A 24,948-nucleotide genomic window follows, 5' to 3' on the forward strand; every position below is an offset into this window, starting at 1 on the left:
AATGTTAGCTGAGAAAAAGAAGAGTAGTTAGATTGCAAAAAAAAATTAGTAAGCCTTATTAGCTACACTTGATTTTTGTGTAAATTAAGAATCAACATTGAGCTATTTTGAGCATCTCTGCCTCACTCTTGCTACATGTTCTCCTCAGTAAGTCAACAATCTGTACTATGCATCATAATATTGAAACAAAGAAAACAGCAAAGTGTAAGATAAAAAGTTAGCTCATCCTTCAGTCATGCCCATTAGAGAATAAAATATAAATAAATACCCCCAAAGCATAATTCAATTAAGACACTGGAAATGTTTCCTGGATTTATGATGAATCTACAAGTTTTGTATTAACCACAGAAATCCTTCAGTGCTCTGTTTCCATCCTGCTTGCAGTTGCACGTGGAGTTCTTCTGCTCACACAGAAGAACTGCCTGCAAACTCCTTTAGGTTAAACAGAAAAGTAGAGGGAGGGGAATAAAAAGAGGCAATCTTAATTAGGTGACCAAAGCTGTGACATTCTGAAAAAGCTAGCAGAGTTAATATAGCACAGCCCTGATTTTCGACAGTTTAGGGACCAGCAATCCCTAAGGACTGCATGTTGTGCATTGTTGTCATATGAGATGTAAGAATTATGTGTGTGACATATAAGAATGGACACTCTTTGTGCAAGCTCATGTTGTACTTTTAACTTAAATATATGTTATGGTTATATGGTGTGAGGAATGCAATAATTCATTATCAGTGCAATAAGAAGTATTAACGCAGTATTAGCCATTGCCAGATGAAGTCTAGGGAGAGGTCTGGAAGAGTGTGGCTGATTTTGCCAGGTCCGCTAGCCTAGATGAAATTCAGGGAGAGGTCTGGAAGAGTGTGGCTGATTTTGCCAGGTTTTGCAGAGAAACATGAGGGATAAACTTCATGATACTTCCATGTTTTTCCTGAGCAGGCAGCAAAGGCAGGCACTGTTGGCAGAATAAAGGAAGGCAGGTTCCAGGCATGGTGTATAGGTGAAGTGTTCCTAAAACTGATAAAAGCTAAGCAACGGAAAACTTAGAAGTGAAGAGCAATACTTCTATAGTTAATGTTTCCATGCAAAGAAAATTTTCGGTTTGTACAATGAATCCCCTTGTCAGTATTCAGCATCTGTTAAAATCTTCACTTTTTCTCCTGGTTCCCTTCCTTGTTGAAGTGAATTATCACTGAAGTTATTTCAGTTTATTCTCTGGTGAATAATATTTACCACATGTGACAATGTCTGCTTAGAAAAGGACTGTTTCCAGGGTAGCTTGTTTTAGCTCCAGAGGACTGGTGTCCCTCTGAGTCAGGAAGGAGGTTGTAATGGATGAGGAAAAATAAGAAAATCATATAATGTACAATAGCAGCCTGTGTTCAGCATGACATGTTGATACAGGGTCCAGCAAGGGCTGTCTGTGTCTCTGTCACACTAATGAGTACATTGCATTCAATAGGGGGGAAAAAACATTATTTTTTTTTTAGTTCAGCATCTCCTTTCATTTCATGTTCTTTTACAGACACCAGTTAATAAAAAATCCAATTAAAAACCAAACCACCAATACCTATAAGAGATAATTACAATGAGACACTTGAAAAGCAGAATTAATTTCTCTGGGCCATGCATAATGCAGCCCAGCATCGTGCCTGTGTTTCTCTCTCTATCCCACAGCCGCAGTGGGTTCCTGCACCCTCCCTCCTGGCTGTGCGTTCAGCATTGGTTCATAAGCTCGTTACCTAAATACCAGCCTGACTTTCCTATCGACCTGAATACTCTGACCTGGAAATTGCTCTTATTCCCTAATCGCAGGGAAGACGTGTGACTCCACTGTCAATTACTGTGAGTGCAACCCCTGTTTCAATGGTGGATCCTGCCAAAGCGGGGTGGAGGGCTATTACTGCCACTGTCCCTTTGGTGAGTACACTTCTCCCCCCATCTTCCCTTTCCCTATTAATATTTCTCAAATCTCTATTTTTATCTGCATAAACCCGGTGGGTGTTTATATGGATTCCAATCTGTGGGCAGGTGTTGGTCGTCTCCTCTCTATTTTCCTCAGCTGCAAGAGGGAGAAGCCAATATTTCTACCAGCATGGCAGTAGATGGAAGCACAAGGCAGTGTGGGGGGTCACTGTGGCTGCTGGAGGGCCACACTCAGGGCTCAGAGCAGTGCTTGGGTCTCCTGCCTAATAATAGATGCTTTTAGGAAAGCTGAGGAGTGAGGTTGATGTAAGTAACATCAGTATTCTTGCATCAAATTGGAAGGAAGTCATCATGTTGGGATGATATTGAGCAGAGAGGACTTGGTTTTCTTCTGAAAAATAAGAATAATTTACCAAAATATTTGTAAAGCAAGAATTGGAAGGCACCCATATTTTTCTGCAGTTGAGGAGCACCACAGTAGATGTTGGCACTTTCATATTTGGTAGATTTGACTAAGAGAACCTGGCTGAATCAGAACAGTTTTGCTAGCCCACCCCAGTACTTGCCCATTTCATTTATTGCATATTAATAAAGTTCTGAGTTCCAAAACCAGAGTACTGTTCCAAGAGTCAGAAAAGCATATAGTACTGCCAAAATTATTAAATTATTAGAATTTAATTATTTCAAATTTGGTTTGTGGAATGAGCCCAATAAAGACACAAACCAATACATATATTTTAAGGTGTCATGATATAATTGCAGCAAGATTGGTTCTGAATGCAGGTTTGTCATTGTTTGTGTAGAAAAGCAGGGAAGTAAATGCAACTGTTTAACTGAAAACCAGATAAACCTGAGAAATCATCTAAAATGTTTTAAGGCTGCTGAAAAGCATCACACACAAGTATGGTTTGCAATACACACTTGTAACTACCTCTACATATGGTTTTCTACTAACATGTGGAATAACTTCTTTATTCTGTTTTATTTCCTTTGTTTTATGTTTCCTCAGAGTTTATTCATTTCCTATATAGTACATTGTAAATGTATCTAATAGTCATAAATTAAGTCTGAAATTTTTTCTCATTGCCACTGCAGTAAAAAAAAATAATATGCGGGAAATTATGTGACAGAGATCTGAAAAGAAATACATAGGATGCACCAAAATATTCAAATCAATAAAAACACAGCAAGGCATAATGTTTTAGCACACTTATGCTTGTATCATAAGTAATGAACCACTGATTGAGAAGCAGTTCATATAACAGCTGAAAAGAGAAAAATGAGATCAAGTTGCAAATTTATTTCCATAACTGGGTTAATAAATGCCTGATAATAATTAACAACCCTATTCAACATAACTGTCAAACTCCCTTTTTTTTTTTTTCTAAAGAAACCATAGAACTCAATGAAATGTACTTTGTGTTTCAACAGATGTCACTTGTAACTCAATTTTTAAGTTTAAATATATGTACTTCAACAGTCATCTGTGGATAATAGGAGTCTTCTGTTCAAGCTGCACATTTTTAATCATGCATTAGAAGTTTCACAGAGAGCCTGTGTGTCACAGCCATGTCTAGAGCACATCAGTGCTTTGTTTTTGGGAGAATGCACAGGAAGGAAGAAAACTATCTGACACCAGATTTTACTTTTCATTTTGCAGGTGTTTTTGGGAATCACTGTGAACTGAACAGCTATGGATTTGAAGAGTTGTCCTATATGGAGTTTCCCAGTATGGATCCAAACAATAATTACATCTATATAAAGTTTGCCACTATAAAGAGTAATGCTTTAATGTTGTATAACTATGATAACCAAACCGGAGACAGAGCAGAATTTCTGGCTCTGGAAATAGCAGAAGGGAGGCTGAGATTCTCCTACAATCTTGGCAGTGGCACATACAAGCTTACCACAACTAAGAAGGTGTCTGATGGACAATTTCATACAGTGATTGCCCGACGGGCTGGAATGGTAAGAAATACTAAAATGAGAAGATGGAATTTAAGACAAGTTTTTAAGCCAAGCCACTTTGGCTTCCATATGAACTCAGAGGAGCATAAAATTAGTAACGTTGCATTTACTAGCAGAACCTCCAACTTTGGAAAAAGCCTCCTCATTTCTGTCTTGCTCCAACTGACTCAAAGGACTATAATGGATTGTTTAATATGATGGTGATAAAGAATAATTAAAAAAAAAAAAGCAATGCCATGTACTCTAAATGTGAAAAATGAGAAGCAGGAGTAAGTAATGAAACATGAGGCTAATTAACTGATGCAGATTACAGGGATCACTAATTAAGGCTAAAAGCCCCAAAATCATTTTTCTCAGCATTTGGAAAATACAAACAGACAAACTTAACATTCCTTGAGGTGATTTTACCAATCTCATCAGACTGGAAGCCTGGTTTTCCTCTATAAAGCATATGTAAAAAATTCGAAGGTGCTAAACTGAGAGGGTGTTTTGGGGGAAAGGTGGGAAGTTACTTTTCCTTTTGTCCCCCAGAAAGCATCTGAGGGGAGGAATTCTACCAAAAACTGGACTGGGACAACTGATTGCCATATGCATGATACTCTGACCCCTCTCCCACCTTCATTTTTTTTTCAAGTAAATGTTTTCTATTCCTCTTCTCTCATTTTTTAATAATATTTCCAAAGCAGAGCATAAACCAAATGCTCTTTGAGTTCAAGCCAAGCTTTTTGACTCCACAGTGTTTGAGTTAGAAATGAAACAAGATCTATTCACCGTAATCAGTAACTATTGCCCAACAGCTCCTTTCTCAGGCAGAAATGGCCAGCATACATGGAATCCCATATTCTTCCCATGTTTGAAATTGAAGTCATATAAGAATAATATATGGCTGGGGCTCCACATCATGTTTTATATATTGAAAGCCAGAAGTAAGTGATGTAGGGAATAAAAGAATAAACTCTTCTACCCTAGAACTAGCTGCTCTACTCAAGAGCTTCAGATCCAGGGTAAGATGTCCATAGGCACAAATGTCCTGAGAGCAGCAGAGGAATGCATTACCTTATGGTCTGTGGTTCTTCGTAGGATCAGGGTTGTCTGCTGACCTGGTGCTTTTTTTCTTCTCTCTTAGAGAGTCTTGAGCCTGAAACTGCATTTCAGTTGTGTAGTGCAAGACCTGATTTCCCCATTTAAGAAAGGTGGATGGTTTAGTGTGCAGCTGGATTAGCAAATCCAATTTGTGTGTTTGCAGGAGTTATATATCCAAATAAGATGAAGGATAATTGTGATGTTGAGTCATGACTTAATGCAGATACTTCATGATTTGCATCACAGCTTACAAATGGAAAGCCTAAATCTTGAAAGGTACCAGGTTCCCATTTTAGCAATTAAATTAGGGTGATATTTCTATCAATAAGATTTAAATGACTAGGTATAGGAGCGCACATGTAACATTACAATAAATAAATGAAATATACTTCAGAAAAAAAATGAGCAGTAAAATGTTTTACTTGTAAATATGCCAGAGGGCTAGACTATAGAAGAGATAACATAAAAAGGGCTATTTACAGAAAAAGTGAGTTATGAATACTTCTGTCTGAACGCAGACACTTAAGACAACTTATACCTTTGTGTGATTATTTATTTTTAACATTTAAGCCTTCTCAGTAATGTCAGCTGTTTACAAATACAGTATGTGAAAAGAATTGCCTTTGTCTTAGATATTTCTGCTGCAGGAAAAATGTCTCCCAGGTGTCCAAAACTGTATAAAATAGCCCCCCTTCAGGATTCCAAATCTGTCATTTCCTACAGCACAGTGGGGTTTTATCGGAAACTGGTAAAATCATTAAGTTGTCAGTCCTGAGCTATTGCAGAGTGACAGGATAGAAGTCTCATAATGCATCAAGGTAACCATAGAGTAATGCTTAAGTAACAAGCAGGAACATTTGACTAACATTAGAAAATAAGTGAACTCTGGTCCAAGTAAAACATGCTCTCAAATATCTAGCCCTTGAGCTGGGGTTGAAGTCTGGCTTTCAGAGTGCATAGCAATGTAAGTTAGGGAGATTACACTGATTGAGCTAAGAACAAAAAGCTAATTTCATTTTTTGTTTTTGATATTCTGAAGGAAAATATGGATCCATCTGGTGGCATACAGACAAGCCATCTTATTACTCTTTCTATGAATTGTTTCATCTATACAAGGCTATAATCTGCTTTGGAACTGCAGACTGATGTTTCTCAGGAGAAGCAGTTTGCTCATTATTTATGGAAAGAAATTCAAGATAAGCTTTCATTAAAATAGCAAATTGAACAATTTGGGTGTGCCGTAGGGCATGATTTAGGGCTAAGAGCTATGAATTTATTTGGTCAATACAGTGCATCAGCTCACGGTATGTATTTGGAATGCACATGGACAATCTATGGGGATTTCAACAGGATGCAGTTAGTGAACTTAGTTGCAGGCAGAAAGAAAAGCCATTGCAGAGTAATGAAGTACTGATAGCTAGTGCTGTTTGCTCAGCTCCAACAGAGTAAGCTGAATCAAAATATATACCAAGGCATTTTTAAAAGTGACATTAGATTTAAATTTGCTGCAAAACAGTACCACACATTTAGTTCAAACATGAGACGCTGATACGTACAATTTGGAGATTATGTTTATTTTTCTGAAAATTTGTTTTAAGGAATAACTTTCAGCGGGTTTGGTTTTCGGTTTTGTTTTGTTTTGTTTTTTCCAGTGCATCTGTTATTAATAAATCTCTGTGGGGAAAATGCATTGCTAAATAAGGAATAAAATAAAAGCTCCTTTTTAAATCAGCAGAAATTATTTCACGATTTTAGTGAAAGCTTTGGTTAGACTTTCAGAGCTTACAAATAAAAGTGCCATGATTCACTTTAGTGTGAATGACTGAGATGGGTAATGAGGTAACCCCAGTGCATGGGGCTTGATGGCTTGGGGGTAATTATAAAGAGGAAGTGCTGGCAATGCTTGGTACTTTTCCAAACGTCATCTTGGTCCCACTATAGGTATCCTTATTTTTCACCATTATTAATGTCAACAAACATCCTTCATGACACATCAGCCTAAGGGTTACCTTAATCATGTCCACTTGGTTACTCTTGGAATATTATTGAGTGGTCAGTTATTATTTTTAACTAGTACTCTCAGTGATTGTACTCCCAGCTTTTGTAACATGCTTTTTATCAAGCTCAAGCAATGTGTTTAATGTCATGGTCACGCCGCTGAAGGTATGCCCTTTGTGTTTGGAGGGAGCAGCTCTCTGTTCAGCTCAAGAGCAGGATACAGTACAAGCCAAAGTAATGCCATTTCAAGGAGGAAAGCAAACAAACATGAAAGAAACCCTACCTAAATCTGAAAACTGTGTTTACCTGATTCTCTGTCTGTATGAAGCAGCCAATTATCGCACTCTCTGCTAGTGTCCACATCTTGGTGTTCACTATGTTGATGCAGATGGGGGTTGATCTGTGGCTCTGAAGCACCCTGCAATGCTGAGTGACAGTAATACACAAGTGCTCCATTCTAGCCAAGTTCTTGATATAATATATTTAATCAGTTAATGTGGTTGGTGACTGCAGCTTTGTAATATTCAGCATATGTGCGTGTGTGGCTTTTGCAGGCAGCATCACTGACAGTGGATTCCTGCTCTGAGGATCAGGAGCCAGGCTACTGCACTGTTAGCAATGTTGCTGTTTCTACTGACTGGTAAATAATTCTTCATTTTGTGGGAGGCTTTTTTTTTTTTTGAGTAAAATTTAAAAGAAATCACCCTCTAAAGCCAGAGAAATTTGGAGTCATGATGACATGCCCTTAGCGCAGCCTCAAGCAAGGGATCAGTACCTCAGCTGCTCTCTGTCAGAGGCATTGAAAGCCAAGGATCCCAAGTGTTATTTCCTCCCATCTTTGCAGAAGCAAATTGAATTTTCTACATGTGCCATTGCTAATTTAGGCTACATTTCTGCATAGAGTTTATTCAGAAATCCCCAGTTCTTGACTCCATGTCTGGCCCCAGGCTTTTGTGGCACACAAGAAATGTATGACCATGGTAGTCTGCACTGTGGTGTAAATGGGGATAAGACTTATTGCCTAATGATTTGGGGTCCTGTGTTTGTTTATTTATTTAAACTGCACCTCTCCTTTCTTATAAAGGTGTGAGAGATAACATCACCTGATTACTGCTTTCTTAATAATAATTATTATCATTATTATTTTGACGTTGTTTTCAGTCATTTCCAGTTGCCATCTTTTACAGTTTTCATTTCTTAAGCATTGGCCAGTACAGAAAACAAGTCTTATCTCTTGTGTTTACCCTAACTAAGCCTTTCTGTTGCATCTTTAGATCCTCTTTGGAGATAACAATAGCTTCAGTCCCAATCACTTTGGCTAATTTCTTACAATAATCACAATCGTATTCCCTGTCACATGTGATATCCCTAGCAAAGGTGTTATAGCTTTGTAAAATAATGAATCCATCTTCCAGCTATGTCAATATCATCTACAATTTAAGAGTAATTGAGTAAAAAGCTTTATTCATTATGATTTCATGCACACCGCTCAGTCAAGTCAATAGAAATTTTGACATGCAATAACTGAGATGGAATTTAGAGTCATACCTATCAAAACTGTTATTTCCAGCACTACTGATCTGTCTCCCCTTCTAAATACACAATGTGAGTTTGGAGGAGGAATTTTAGCTGCGTATCATAGCTGATGGTTACAGTTCCTGTGTTGTCACTGCTATGTTAATATCCAATGCTGATAAATTGTTTTTCTGCCTCTGTTATAGGACTCTCGATGTACAACCAAATCGGGTTACTGTTGGTGGCATCAGGTCTATAGAGCCCATCCTGCAAAGGAGAGGACAGGTGGAAAGTCATGATTTTGTGGGCTGTATAATGGAGTTTGCAGTCAATGGACGTCCCTTGGAGCCCAGCCAGGCTTTGGCAGCTCAAGGAATCTTAGATCAGTACGTCTGCTCTATATGGTATCAAATGGACCGCATTTACAATAAAGGAAGCTGTCATGAAAGTCAGATAGTGTTCCACTCAGACAATATCAGTTATTTCTTGTTTAAAAAATGACTTTAGAATTTCTTGTAAATTGAGAAAAATGTAGGAAGAAAATGAATTTGGCTGAAAGGTTCACAAAATATTACAGAGGCTTCAAAAAAGCAACATCACTATATTTCTATTGCCAATTATTATTAATGGTGCTTTGAAGGCTGGAGTAGCCTTGTTATTGAGTTTCTTTATAAATTCCACTTGGGTTTGACTATACTCATACTGTTTGCTAACCCTCTGTTCCCTCTTATTTCTTTTTAATCCACAATGTCTGCTGTATCACTTTGTCTCTCAAGCGTCACTGAATTTCCCTCATATCCTCCAAGCAGTCTTTCATTAATTATGAACCATCAGATTCTATCAGTTTTTCCATCTCAGTATGTAAAGTCACAAGTTGTAGCAATAATGTCAGTCTTCCATCCAAATTTGCTAGCCCCTCTTTCAATCCCCAAGCTTGTGCTGTTCATTGTGATACGGTCTCTGGGGGAATGCAGATTAAAAAGCACCTAAAAGGCTTTCTTCTTCTCTTGCGTAACAGGAAATAGGAGCTTCATTGTCTCTGAATTCATTTCTCTTTCAAAAGACTGTTCTAAATTGTCACTGAAAATCAGGATCTGTTTAGAAGCATGATCTGTCTGAGGAGAAGAGCCCCTCCATTTTTGCATCTCTGGGGGGAAGAAAGGGAATATAGTTCAAACACAGGATGCTTTCCAGTGTATTTGCTCCATTTATTTGTGCATACATTCTTCAGCATCTACGTTTCTGCTTTGTTTCAGGTGTCCCAGACTAGAAGGTGCTTGTACAACCAGCCCCTGCCAACATGGTGGCACCTGTGTTGATCACTGGTCATGGCAGCAGTGTCATTGCAGAGACGGACTGACAGGAAAGCACTGCGAAAAATGTATAGAGGAAGTTTTATTGTCTTTCTCTTTAATGTAAACTCTGGTTTAACCAAATGCCATTAAGAGTTCCTTTTCAGAGGCATGGGATAATGAATTTTATAAGCTCAGGAAAACAAGCAGCATGCTTGCCTCTTAAATAATTTTGAAGGAGAAGCCCACAATGGACTTTCATGAGCTTGTCCTTTCATGAGCTAAATAGAGCAACAAATTGCATATATTATGTTTTCTGGCATGTATATCACATTTCAGGTGACTTGCACTCATTTAAAACTACTGCTTCCCAGTCATGTATAATATCAGTACCTAAAATAAAGCTATCCTGTAGGATGAATTTGTCTGCTACAGGGAGGTAAGATGGTAAGGGAAAAACCCTTCCTTTCACATTAGCACTATGTGCATGTGCTTATGTCTCCTCTGGACTGTTGACTTTTTATCAAACAACCATCAGATTATAGGCAAGAAAATATGGTAAATGTAAATGAAAGCAAGGCATTTACACTCTGGGATTATTAACTTGCATGTGGATAACTCTGTAAATCAATACGGAATTGTCTAGGACAGCAGAGAGATTTATTTCCATGTAGTTGTAGTATAATGACTGGGCTTTGTTTTCTTACATGTCCCATTATTGTTTAGCTGATTTATATGCTTTTATTGTTCCAGTTTACAAAAGAATTTAACCATAATTTTAACAGCATTTGGTAGTCAATGCTCTGCATTTTTTATTCTTTTTTTTTAATGCCATAACAAATAGAAAGTCATTATCTCTCCCTTGAAGAGCTTACAGTTCAATATATCATGAAACCCTGCTTGCAGTAATGGAAACAGTAACATCCCTGGGAAGGAATTACAGTTGCAGGAGCCAAATTTTTTTCCCTACTCCCTCACTTGTTCCCTAGCGAGTTTTAATTTACTATTGACTGATAGCAGCAGTAAATTACCAGCACACTCCTACTCTCAAACACACATTCTGGTTGAAGCCAGAGAATAGAGGGGCTGAAATTGCCATTCACTCCTGCTCTCCCCCGTGACCTGCTCTGAATTTGATCTCTGGATCAAGCTCTGAAAGACAATGGTCGTTATTAGGCAGATGGTGGCTATGGCTGTAATGAGCTACGTACTCAGCAGTTTCCCATCCTTGTCCCAGATATTACTGCCGACACTGCCTTATCACTAGAAGGGAAAGGACGACTCGATTACCACATAAGCCCAAACAAGAGACGAGAATACATGGTGAGGCATGGCACTCGAGGCACCAGCCTGGGACCCCCAAACGTGGACTGCTTGGAAGTGAAGTTCAGGACAAGGAGCGAGAATGGTGTTTTAGTTCACATCCAGGAAAGCAGCAACTTCACTACTGTGAAGGTAAGATTACAGCTAATACTGAGCCTGATTTGACTGGACTGCTTCATATATGGTGATCAAAATCACATTTTTCCATTACTCTTGCTGTTTCCTTTATAAAATATTAGGTCTTTAACTAGGCACTGCTCCAGTATCATTCATCTTCTCAATAATTCCCTTGCTATTTGCCAAGGTATCAGAAGATCTTGATGGTTTTGTATCTAATCAGTTTTGTCTAGACTCCAAATAGTGACAGCAAGAGCAGTACTCATTGCCATATTTGTTGTCATCGTTAAATTACACTCTACAGAACAAATCATTTTGTTATTGGTCTTTTATCTTCTGATTTTTCAGACCTTGAACCCAGACCCTCCATAAGCTAGCAAACAATTGCCATAAAGTTTTCATTAATTCCTGCTAGCATGGCTCGTGTTTATTAAACTAGGAAGTGAGGGATAACTTGAAATCATGAGGTTACCCATGAACCAGTGTAAATTTTAAATTATTATGAAATGCATAGCTGAATTAATGCTTCACATGCCACACAGCTTTTTTTTTTTTCCCAGAGTTTATTGCTGCAGAGGTTACCTTTCTCAAGAGAAAGCGATGGTTCGGTTCCTGGCTATGACTCAGTCCATTTACTCATAACTCTAAATGAGTAGAGCAGTGATTTTGGCAAGCACCTTTATTGGGTTGGTGTAAGCTCCAAGTTTCCTTGACTGCTGTGAGGCTTTCCAAGTTTTTTTCCCTGACTTTTAAAGAAACTCATACAGAAATTCACACTTTCTAAGCTTCAGCCCCATGGACATTCTCCACCTGCCTGATCATAGGGACAGAGCTTTCCTTACATATCAGCTGCATTTAAGAAGCAGGTCTGCATTACTTCCCCCGTGTACAGATCATTTGATAGGAAGTTTCTGCCTCAGTCATTTTAGCAGATAAGATCTCATTGTTTTGAGTTCTAGAGGGAAAAAAAACCAAATACTACCTTTTTCTCTAGTCGAATTTTCTAGGTGAGCTCTACAAGTGTTACTTAAAAAAAGATAAAGAGAGCCACCTTTCTTGGCTGACAGCACTTGTGGTGTGTTTACGCAAACACTCTTCTTATTGTTAATATTAGTGAAGTTATGCAAGCAAGCAGATCGTGTCAAGTCCCAGCCCCAGCTCTGCAGGGGAGAAGAGCAGAGGTTTACCTCGTAACAGATGCAGAAGTTTGAGGAAAGAAAGGTAACATCACTGTGCTGATTATTGCTGAAAAGTTCCCAGATGATGGTAGTTAGTAAAACTGTAGTAATATAACTGTAGTTAGTTCAGCATGGTTTTTACACCACCACTCATACCCAGAGTATGAGCACTTCATCACAACGAGCACTTCATCTGAAGTGGCCCAAGATGCCAGTGAAGCCAACACACTTGTCAGTCTCCATGGCATCCCAGCCCACTCCCAGTACAAAAGATGAGTTTTAGAGACTTCTCTTTTCCACTCTGGTCAGTCTTCAAACCAGACAATTTCATAATTTGCTTTTTTTTATTTTTTAATGTGCTTGTTACCCTAAGTGTAAGGATTTAGAGAAAACATGCCATTTGTTTTTAATATTAAATTTTGCCAGGGTAAATCTACAAGTCCTGTGACTATTTTAATGCCTCCACATTTTTCTTCTTGTAGTTAACTGTTTTCAGTGTAACGAGGATTGGGGTAAAATTGGAGAAATGGTAATAAATCAGACTCTCTGAGATTGCAAGCAGGTGATTCACTAAATGATAGATGTAAACTAAAAGATGAGAGGTCTTTGTAATAGAAAGGGATCCTTAATCCAGGAAAGATAAAAACCTAGTGGATTAAATTAAACAGCAGTCAAATTCAGATAGAAAGTAACCCTTTCAAAAACCCACAGAGAACAGGAAGGTGGAGGATTCACAGCTTATTTTCCTACAAATACACATTGCAACTAATTCAATTAGAAGTAATAGGACAAATACAGCAGGTTAAAGGTAAATTGCCTGCTTTGTTTCGTTTTACAATCTCACCTGAAATCAGATTAAATTAGCATAACTATAGGTCTAAGATCTACTAATTGTACAGATAGATAGAGAATATGCATTGCATATGACCTATATGAGCTAACATATGTATATGTGAGGGTGGTGAGACACTGCCATGGGCTGCCCAGAGAAGCTATGGCTGCCCCATCCCTGGTAGTGTTCAAGGCCAGGTTGGATGGGGGCTTGGAGCAACCTGGTCTAGTGGAAAGTGGAACAGGATGAGATTTAAGGTCCTTTCCAATCCAGACCATTCCAATCACATATTGAGCTGCCAGAATAAATCACAACATAACTCCTTTAAATGATATCTCAGCCAATCTTCTATAAATCTGCAAAAGGTAGTATCCTTAAGATAAATAAGAAGCAATATGTTCAGTAAAGGAGACCTAGTAAAGTTGAATCATCCTTGTAGTTAGGAATATGTTTGCTTTAGTGATTCATTCTTTTCATTATATTTTACATGTCAGTTGCTCTGCCATTTAAATAAAATGCAGAAATGGGTGTTACTCAATAATGTCAGCATCAGCATTTGTTTCAAATTTAGTTGTGCTTCAAGGAACCAAGAAGAACACTCCTTATTTTTTCCTGCTTGAAGAAGTCATGGACCAGCCTTGTCTCTGGAAATTTTATTTTCCAAATGTCACTAGTATTTTATTTATGAGTCTGTTAGTATTAGTCATATGCAATTTTAAAGAAACAGAAATAGAGCTAGAAAGTCATAAATCTGTATGGAAAAGATCAGTTGCTGACAGGTAAATAATTCTACAGTTCCCTCTAATGTGGAATTCAAAGTTACAATTCTGTGCTTAGTCTTCCCATAAGCTTAGAGGATGTTGTCTGATATAGTATATTTCTTTACATAAAGGCCAAAATGCAAGGCAGTACTTTCATGTAGCATAAAAGGCAAAATAAGACTGAGAAACCAATTGCAGATTACAGCCATAAATATATGTATATATTCAGCCCAGTTAATCCTTTTATGAATACTTTTGATTGTGGCAAATGGTGTTTAGTGTGTTGTAATTGTCTGTGTGACTGCACTTCCAAATTTCTTTGAGCTGTATGATAGTTTAGATGTATGCCACCTGTGTCTGCCAGTAACAAAAGCATCTTATCTTCAAGGGGCAGCTTTATCAGAGGCACCCTCAAACAGTAATCCAAATTATTGCATTTATAAATGAAGTGCGTGCACATATTAACCATTGTATCTCTTGATCCAAGTGGAGTACGTGCTAGATACTTCCAGTTCAGGCTGCTGCCAAGACATGAGCATGATCTTACAGCCATATTAAAGCCGATGCGAATGAGCAAAGTCCTCAGCTTGCATCACTAAAGAAGTAAATCTAGAGCATTGAACAGTTTCTGGAAATGAGAGCAGCATTCCTGTAGCCAGTGTGTCACCTCACAGTTCTTCCCAGGTTAACATTATTTTTCCTGGAACAAAGCACGTGAGGCTTGGAGAGCTTTCAACAAACCTGGGGCTTCAACCTTGCCTGGACTATCTATGCGTGTGCATGTTCTGCATATGCATGCTACAGACCAACTGAGAGGAACACGAGGGAAAACAGTCATCTTATTTAAGGTGTATGACCAAGCCTGCAGAGTATGGAAGGAAACTTGCAACAAGTTGCAGAGCTACCCTATACAAGTTGTGCACAATGGGGACACCATTAGGAGGTCATTTGACTACCTGACTTTTATGCAGTATTTGAGAAGCTGGCAGATTTGGATGTTGGGTTTTTTTTAAATCTTAAATGCACAATTTGCACAGATCTCATTTTGGGATCGTTTAATGTTGAGCTAATAAGAGGTTTGAAATCGTACTTTCGCATGATTCAACAGAATTGCGAGGCGTCATTCCTAGATGAAAAGCTGAAAAGTTTTTCATGGAATATAGTAGTACTTTTTCTTCTTAAACAGCTCACAAGTTTAAAAGTAAGCTCATGTAAGCCCCAGTTGAAAATTCACACAAAATAATACACTTTGCAACACTTCAGAGAACACAACTATTTTCCTGCGGAAAAACAGATTATGAAATGGGAAACCTGCTCAGTTCCTGCCATGCTGTATATATTCTTACAGTGTGGTAATGAAAACTAGATGCAAGGTTTTAGGGCAAGGACAACATATGTTTACTCAGCAAAGCATTTTCCACACTTGAATTGAAGAAGGAGGAGAAATTATTCTTTTGTCAGATAAAATGTTTTGTCACATGCATGCCCTATTGCTGGCCTGTTTCCTCACTTCTCTTATGAGGTTAGCCAAGGAATGAGTGGAGGGTAGCTCTTAAGTTTTCTACAAATGCAATGGCATATTTAATTGAGGTCAAATTTTTAGTACTAAATTATTAATATGCATACAGTATTAATATATATTAATATTGAGTTTCAAATGCAGATAAATATGTAATTGATACTTTTCCAGTACAAAACAATTATTTGGGGAAAAATACTCACAGGCTTTCTATTATAACCAAAGCCATGTGCTTTTGTACCTGTAATGAATTGAGATTACACTGGTTATGTGTGTATATTAGTGATTATGCGTATATAATTTTAAAATCATGCCTTTTGTATTCTTCTGGTCAGATAAAAGGTGGGAAAGTGCATTACATATCCGATGCTGGAACTGCTGGGAAAGTGGAAAGAAATATCCCAGAAATATACACTGCAGATGGCCAGTGGCATTCGGTACTCATTGAGAAGAATGGATCTGCGACTATCCTGTCCGTCGACAAGACTCATAGCCGAGACATTCTCCATGCCACGCAAGACTTTGGTGGACTAAATGTTCTTACAATTTCTTTGGGAGGGATCCCATCAAGCCAGCCTTTCAAGAGCACAGTTGCAGGTGATTTCCGTTAATTTGTTTTAATATAGTGCAGATAAACACATTTTGAACAGACAAAAGGTTTCTGCTTAAAGGTTATAGAAAGTACTGTAATTCTTTCTCAAGAATTAGAATACTTCCATCCTTTGCCAGAAAAACTACAGTATGAATGAGTAAGGATCACAGACTTTATTCCTTCAATGCACATTGCACCATTGTTGTTTCCAAAACCAGGCACTCCATCTGCAGGGCTTTTTGGAGGCGGGGGTGGCTTTGCTTGCTTGTCTGTCAGTCAGTTGTTATCACTTTGTTATGCTAATGGAGAAGAAAGGACCTGTTCTTTACCTTGGTCAGGATCTGAAAAATCAAGGCAAACCTTTCACTTGGACGAAAATGCTAAATAAGAACTTTGTCTCTGCAGGGTTTTAGTAAGTACTGCAGGATTTAGCCCATTATTAATATGATTAAAATATATTCTGAAACTCTAACTTCCTCCTGCCTTACCCTGCTGTCAAATGAAGAATAAGATTTATTTCTGAGTAACAGAAACCAAGGACAATAAGGAGCCACCCTCTGACTGACGTCTAGCTGTTAAGAAGTAAATCAGTCTCTCTGAAGAGTTAAAGAAACCATCCTAAACCCTGGCAAAAGAATTAGATATCATATGTTTGATATGATTCCCCCAGTGACAAGTAAAGATGGAAGTGATTTCTAGCTACAAACTCCGAGATACTCCAGACAATGCAGACCTAGGCTATACAGAGTTTTTATGTTGAAAAAAAATCTTCCTGACATCAAGAATTATGACCAAATAAAGTATTTTTGGGTAGAGCAAATTCACAGTTCACATTTGTGAATTTTGGATATATGGATGCTGTGACCTTTACACTTTTTGCATGTACTTTTTATGAGTAATGCATGCATATTAAAATCAGAGGTTTTTAGGAGAGCTGCAACAAAGAAAAACAAGGACACTAACTTCTCACCACTGCCCGATGCTGTGGCAAACAAACAAATTAGGAATGTCTGGCTTCCATTAGGAATACACAATCCAAAATCTCTTATTCATGTGATTTTATTTTATTTTAATACTGGATTACATTGTGTACAACATACCAAGGATTTACAAAGGGGGTAGAATAAAACTCTTCATGAACTCAGAGTCAACAATGTCTGCAGTACTGTTAAAGTCAGACAAAAACATACATGGGTTCCAGTGCTGTGAAGGTGGAATATCCAGTAAATATCCTTTGAAATCCAGGTAGACCTGACAAAATCCCAGTTGCTGTTAATCACATCACGGCTGCAAGGGACCACCAAGTACACAGCAAAGTAATCGTCCATTTTGCTTGGGCTCCCACCTGAACCTAAATCCACAGTCTGAAAGGCTATAAATCTTTAATATCACCTCATACAACTTGTGTATGTTTGCTGTTTCATGATAGAGTAAATATTCATACTGAAGTTGTGGCTGCCCCATCCGTGAAAGTGTTCAAGGCCAGGTTGGACAGGGCTTTGAGTAACCTGGTCTAGTGGAAGGTGTCCCTGCCCATGGCAGGGGGTGGGAACTAGATGAGCTTTAAGGTCCCTTCCAAAACAAACCAGTCTGTGATTCTCTGATTCATAACATTTATCTCTGTGCTACACATTTTTACAGAGATTTCCACAATTACTCACAGAGTTACTATTCATAATGGCTGTTCTTCTATTCCAGCAGTATTGGAATGGAAATACAAAAAGGTTTGCAGAAATAAACCTTTCTCTGACACTACTAATGCATGGAAAATTTCCTCCTGTTTGTTGTATCACCCAAGTATGATGCTTCAGAACTGAGTAGTGGCACTTTCCTTCTCCTTGTTGATTAATGTTATCGATAATAGCTGATACATTTGGTCTTTAATAATATAACCCTGTAAGCCTGGCACCACAGATGGCATCCCAAGGGGAAAAATCAGAAGTTAAGCAGAAAAAAGCATGTTTCCTACAGCAACCACACATGTGAACACTGAGTACATAAGTTACAATCACATTTCTGCGTACCATGTTGTCACAGCTCTGAGTAGAGGTCAGCATAAGGTTGTATAATCCTAAAACCCTCACAGAAAGGAATAAGTCTGGGGAACAGAGAATTTTTAGCCTGGCAAAAGGCTGGATTTTCCTGCGATCTCACACACAACCATCACACAAAGGCCAGGGATAATCCCAGCTCCCTGGGCTCTCAGGCACTGAAACTCTGTGTCACTACTATCATGGTAGCACCACAACCGAGCTACAGGAAGTATGGAACTTTGGGCCACTCCAGATTGAGAGACATGAAAGTATTGCCATGATTTTAGGAAACAGTAAGACAGGAGGCTTAACTGAGGCATGAAAAGTAACTTCAGCTCAGAATAGGGGAGACAGCAAAGCACAAAAGTAAAGGGGGTGGAAGTTGTTCCCTGCTAGCACAGCCAAGCCAGCTGCGCACAGGTCTCTGTATGGATGATAAGAAGTTTTAGAATGATGGGAAAATAGGAACCAAAAGCATTTAAGTATATTGAATGTAGTCATTAGAAGGAATATTTGTTAAGATTAATTTTAAAGACATGAAATACTATTAGAATAGATGTTTCCCTATGGTAACCATTTGAATGCTTGGCTTATTTGCTGAACAATAGAGCCTTTCATTTAGCTTCAGTGAAATGGGTCTATAAATTGAAAATTGAGTCAGTTTAACAATATATTTTTAGAAAATATAATGTTACTGCAAAATATAACCATTTGCTCATTGCTTAGTATTTTGGCAAAATCATTTTGCTTCAAGGGGAAACTACATTATAATAAAGATCTGAGAATATAACCTTCAGACTTCCTTTAATGAGTATATCTGTAAGATAAGCACACTGCAATCACAAAAATATCCATTTGCATTGCAAACCTCAGGTTTAATCTGCTCAGTGAGCAGCAGAGTTGAGTCTGTGTATAAGCAACCTGGTTTTACCCAAAATGCATTTTTTCATTCAATTTTATATTTTCTCCTTGATTTGAACTTTATTCCCAGTCTCCAAGCATGAAGTAGGGACTTCCTCATGGGACAGTAGCGCTTTCTCCTGTGCAGCCTATGTAATTCTTAAAACCCAGATCAACATTTAAAAATACATTTAGGCTTCTGCTTCCACTTGCCTGTTTTTTTTTCAGATTTAATGAAAGCAAAGGGAGTGTAAAATTTCTTACAGGTCTTCTAGAAAACCTGACATGTTAATTTCATCTTAATTGCAGGGTTGATACATTTTATGTACTTACCTAAGAATGTTTTTGTTGTTTTGAAATCTTAGTGTAGATGTTAAAAATACTGGTATCTTTCAGAATTCCTGTTTGGCAAACTTAAAAGAACCAAATACCTTTTACAAGATATCTTGGTATCATTTACGTATGTGCCGCGCACATATCTTCATAGAAATTAATTACCTTCTTATCTTTAATCTCCATTTCTAGATGTGAAAATCGTAAGTTTTGAAAGGTGCATATATAGAAATTATGTGAGGAGCTTCAAGCATGCCAAGCCTTTACTTAATCTTGTTCTGATTAAAAGTAGATTTCAGTTCCTATCTAATATGAACCCCCCAAAATTATCAAAATTTTATGAACAAAATAGTCATTACAAACTAAGAGGTAATATTTAACAAAAGCAACAAAATGTAACATTCCTTACTCCAGAATCTAAAGGATTCAGATTCTTAGGTACTGAAATGTCTGTGAATGGGGTATCCTGCTAGCAAAATGTGAAGTTACTCAGATATTGCACTGTTATGTGGTTAATATTGCAGATATTTTTACATTAATCACAATATAAGGTAAAAATGCAGGGGAGCAACTGCAAGCTCAGTACACTTAAGATTCAGTAATGAAAATATGGAGTATTAAACAACACGATTTACCACTCATGCTGCTTCACACGACATCACAAAATAAGGCTGTCGCCTCCATTCTAGCACTGGGGTTTCCATTTTTTTTACTTCTTTGTTTGTGTTTCCCTTTTTATTTCAGGGGGCAAGAGGCACACCATAGATCTTGCCATCTGCTGATCCAAAAGGTTTCCCCTTTAGTATGACATTGATGCTTAGAGTGTCTTTGGATTCTGTTGAGAGTGCATTATCAGTATTCAGGTCCTGACATGACTGTTGCTTTTCCTCCTAGGCTTTGATGGCTGCATCGCCTATATCAAGTATGGCAGGGAGAGCCTTCCCTTTGCTGGCAGGCACAGCCTCGCCACTCTCTCCAAAACAGACCCCTCAGTGAAGATTGGCTGCCGCGGCCCCAACGTCTGTGCCAGCAGTCCCTGCTGGGGTGAGCTGATGTGCATCAACAGGTGGTACGCCTATCAGTGCGTCCCGCCGGGTGCCTGTGCCTCCAACCCCTGCCAAAACGGGGGCAGCTGTGAGCCTGGGCTGCACACCGGCTTCACCTGCAGCTGCCCTGAGGCGTATGCAGGACAGACATGCGAGGCAGTGGTGGCGTGCCTGGGGGTCCTGTGTGCCCCAGGACATGAGTGTAGAGCAGGGATCAATGGTGGCCACATCTGCCTCCCAGCCCCACACCCCACCGAGCTGTCCCTGCCCCTCTGGGCCGTGCCGGCTATCGTGGGCAGCTGCGCGACGGTCCTGGCGCTGCTTGTCCTCAGCCTCATCCTCTGCAACCAGTGCCGAGGAAAGAAGTCGAAAGGTCCGAAAGAGGAGAAGAAAAAGGAGAAGAAGAAAAAAGGGAGCGAGAACGTGGCATTTGATGACCCTGACAACATACCACCTTATGGCGATGATATGACTGTCCGGAAGCAGCCTGAAGGAAACCCAAAACCCGATATCATCGAAAGAGAAAACCCATATCTCATCTATGATGAAACTGACATCCCGCATGCCACAGAGACAATCCCCAGTGCCCCACTGGCTTCTCCCGAGCCCGAGATTGAGCACTATGACATTGACAACGCCAGCAGCATCGCCCCCTCTGATGCTGACATCATCCAGCACTACAAGCAGTTTCGGAGCCACACGCCCAAGTTCTCCATCCAGAGGCACAGCCCGCTGGGCTTCGCACGGCAGTCCCCCATGCCACTGGGAGCCAGCAGCTTGACTTACCAGCCTGCCTATGGGCAGGGCTTAAGGACAACATCTTTAAGCCACTCAGCATGCCCTACTTCCAACCCCCTGTCTCGGCACAGCCCCGCGCCCTTCTCCAAGTCATCGACTTTCTACAGGCACAGTCCAGCAAGGGAGCTGCACCTCGCCATAAGAGAGGGGAGCCCGCTGGAGATGCACAATGATGGCTGCCAGCCCGGCATTTTCAACTATGCCACTCGGCTGGGGAGGAGAAGTAAGAGTCCACAGACCATGGCAAGCCACAGCTCCCGACCAGGAAGCCGCCTGAAGCAGCCCATTGGGCAGATACCTCTGGAGACTGCTCCCCCAGTGGGGTTGTCCATTGAAGAGGTGGAAAGACTGAACACCCCTCGGCCCAGAAACCCCAGCATCTGCAGTGCAGACCATGGCCGGTCCTCTTCTGAGGAGGACTGCAGAAGGCCCCTGTCCCGGACAAGGAACCCAGCCGATGGTATTCCTGCACCTGACTCTTCCTCTGACAGTGACTCCCATGAGTCCTTCACCTGCTCAGAGATGGAGTATGACAGGGATAAGCCCATAGCGTACACCTCCAGGATGCCCAAGTTATCCCAGGTCAATGAGTCCGATGCGGATGATGAGGACAACTATGGTGCCAGGCTGAAGCCCCGGCGGTACCCTGGCCGCCGTGGTGAGGGGGGCCCGGTGGGGGCACAGGCGCCTGCCACCAGCACCGGGGAGAGCTCCCTGCCTGTGAAGCTGGGGCAGCAAGCGGGAAGCTTCAACTGGGACAACCTCTTGAACTGGGGCCCTGGCTTTGGACATTATGTGGATGTTTTCAAAGATTTAGCATCACTGCCTGAAAAAATAGCAGCAGCAGCAGCAGCAGCAGCGAGTGAAGACAGCAAAGGTGGTACAACACAGCCTGTTTCCAAGGAGGGGGAAGCAGAACAGTATGTATAGGCTTTATCTCCTGGTATTGCCACAGTGCAAAGCCACGGGGACTGGTCAAACCATTATATGGTTGTAAAAAGCAAAGGTCAGCATTTGAACCCCAGGCCAGTTTGGTTGGAGGAGACTTTAAAAATAATAACCATTATGCTGCTGAAAGAGACTTAACAAAAAAAAAAAAAAACATGAACAAAGCAAACCATTTTTAATTTAATTGTGCTTGGATGAATTTATTTCTCCTGCATGCATTGTATTTGAAAGCAAGATATTTGGCATGAAGCCTTTGAAAACGGTTTCCTATTTACCATTGTTTGGTTTGTGATTCTTAAATTAATAATGCTTTGTTCCGAAAATGAACTATTTTTTTTTTTCATTGTGAAGGATGTGTATATTGTCTCCAGCTACTAATATGTTTTACGATCCAAGAGTATTGAGGATTTAATTTTCCTTAAGAAGTACATGGAAGAAGGGTGGTGAATGAAGGAATTAATTATACTAGTAAGGTGTCTCAGAAAACGTAGTTACCGTATCCTGCAGTTGCTCACATGTAACTTTATGGATGAAATCAGCTTGAATAATTGCTGGCAACAGTGCTGTAAATCTTATTCCATACAAGAGGTGCTAGAAGCAGCTCAAGCCAGTCAGCACTTTAGGAGTTTTTTAATTTTCAGCTTGTTTGTTTGGGGGGGAGGGTGTTTTTTCCTTTTTTTTTTTGTTTTCATTTTGTTTTCATTTTGTTTTTTTTGACAAAGTTGTGTGAGAGCTTCTGAATCTCTATGAAATATTTTGGGGATGCTTAACCCTGGTCCCTGCCCACCCCCTTCAGTGCTTCCGGTGGGTTGGAGCATTCAGCAGCCCAACCCCATCCACAGCAGCAGTATGGTGAGTGGGAGCATTTCTTGGTCTCTCATCTAGGTTGTGCTGCTGCTGCTGCAGTCTGTGCTTCTCCCCAGAGTTCATCTTCCCATCTGTACTATGGAAAGGTAGGAAAAACACCTACCTACCTCACAGGGGTGTTGTGAGATTAGTTAACTCATCTGAAGTGCTTAGACATTATAAAGCACTATAATAAGTATTATCATAATTATTATTAAAGCACTGCCTAGCCTTTATGACCCTGGAGTGGCATTTTCTGCATTAGATGATTTTCTATGATGGAAACTTGGAAGAATTATTTATTGTATAGAAAATTACTGCACTCTAGCATTTTGGAGCGGATATGAGGGAAAACTACTTGTAGATTCATTAATGTAGCTTACTGTTTGTCCCAGATTCCCTAAAGTTTTAGGTAAAGTAGAACCTCACAAAGTCCTTACGTTTTCATGCAGATCTGATGAACCTATCGTACTGTGTAAAAACTTAAATTTTGTTTTGTTTTGTTTTGTTTTGTTTTTTACCTAAGCTGTGTTTTTATATCAATATTTTCCTATGCTGAATAGTTTTCTTACTTTCAGGGAAGGTAAGAAAAATACTTTTTTTACATTTGTTACTTATGTAACATCCATATTTTTCACGTTTTGATAAAATTGTAACATACTGTATGCTTTCTACCTGTAAATGCCAATAATAGAATTAAAATATTTATTTAAAATCTTCAGTATGTGTTACTGGAAAGCTTTCATCCTTTCTCTCTCATTTCCACTCCTTTGTCTTTTACTAGCTTTTTACTCAGAAGGTGGGCTTTAAGAAGCAAGGTGATGTAAAATTATGCATTTGGAGTTCATGAGTGACCTTGCTGTGACTGAAAACCAGCAGGATAGAGAAGATGGTATTGTGATGTTGTTGAGCCTAAGATAATGTCAAAATGTACCAAATCTAATTTTAGTTTTCTAACAGAATAAAACTGTATTTTAGTCCATAAGGGTTTATTAGAAAAAACTGGTTTTACATTTGTAGCTCTGCTCAAAGCTGAAGCTTTCCAGTACACAGATAGTTAGGAGTGTGAGACCAATAGCTTTCTTTAATAAAGCAGCAGTTGAACAATAAATAACTACATTTTTGTATATTTGTAAGAAAGTAAATAAAATACAACTTGTTAGAGAATGCAGAGTGAAAAAGTTAAGACTTCAGGCAAGAGGTGAGTTCTGAGGTTACACTTTGAATTAGTGGTGTTTTGTTTAAAGAACTTACTTAGAAAAACAGTAATTCAAAGGGGCTTTTTCATTTGTTACTCATTTGGTATAGAGGTTTTTGGTCAGTTTGTCTGTGAACCAGCAATGAAGAACCAACTCTTTTTGGATAAAAATGCTGCCAATTTCATCTTGCTCCACAACAGTGAAAAGATAATGGCTCAAAGTAGCCCACATTTGTATTTAAGTAGTTTCATCTGAAATAACAACAGATCCACAAATTATTTTGGAGTTTGAGAAGCTGCTGTAATTAAACATCTGTTAAAAAGCTGTATGTTTAGTTTGAATATTATCCTTTAATATGAACTTGTACCACATCCAAGCAGTGATTTTAATAACACATGAAAACTTCAACAAATGAAATCTTTTAAATGTAACACCAAACACATTGCGATCTGCATTATGGCAGTTAGGCATTCTGAAATTATCAAAAAGTTTTGTTAAAGCAAAATAACATACATTGTGGACTTACAGAAAAGTTATATCATAACTTGAATGCAATTCGCAGTTTATCGAGTTGTAGTGCGTTCCTCTAAATGTTGACACTTGCTGTGACATACAAAAGTACATTTTACTGATTTCCTTGTTTCCCTGTTACTGAAAAGCACAGAGATTTTTTAACACTTAACCATATGATTCATTTCAGCCCTTTTTTTTTTTCTTTTTTTTAATTCTTTCATCATGAGGAT

General features: G+C 39.1%; 1 protein-coding gene across 1 annotated transcript in view; it reads left to right on the forward strand.

Annotated features, from left to right (window-relative positions):
* The window catches only part of FAT4 (FAT atypical cadherin 4), a 131,929-nt gene extending 109,110 nt beyond the window's left edge, over positions 1-22,819 (forward strand). The window contains exons 10-17 of the mRNA XM_061472183.1: positions 1,814-1,918; positions 3,585-3,892; positions 7,528-7,613; positions 8,695-8,874; positions 9,745-9,869; positions 11,018-11,235; positions 15,846-16,107; positions 20,263-22,819. Of these exons, the coding sequence (XP_061328167.1) occupies positions 1,814-1,918; positions 3,585-3,892; positions 7,528-7,613; positions 8,695-8,874; positions 9,745-9,869; positions 11,018-11,235; positions 15,846-16,107; positions 20,263-22,142 (3,164 nt within the window). The 3' untranslated portion in view covers positions 22,143-22,819. The remainder of the gene's footprint in view (positions 1-1,813; positions 1,919-3,584; positions 3,893-7,527; positions 7,614-8,694; positions 8,875-9,744; positions 9,870-11,017; positions 11,236-15,845; positions 16,108-20,262) is intronic.
* The last annotated feature ends 2,129 nt before the right edge of the window (positions 22,820-24,948 follow it).

This window comes from Pezoporus flaviventris, unplaced genomic scaffold (genome assembly GCF_033815535.1).
Source record: "Pezoporus flaviventris isolate CSIRO_AGI_PZ_B2104156 unplaced genomic scaffold, CSIRO_AGI_Pfla_v1 ptg000070l, whole genome shotgun sequence".
In the NCBI taxonomy this organism is placed as follows: Eukaryota; Metazoa; Chordata; class Aves; order Psittaciformes; family Psittacidae; genus Pezoporus; species Pezoporus flaviventris.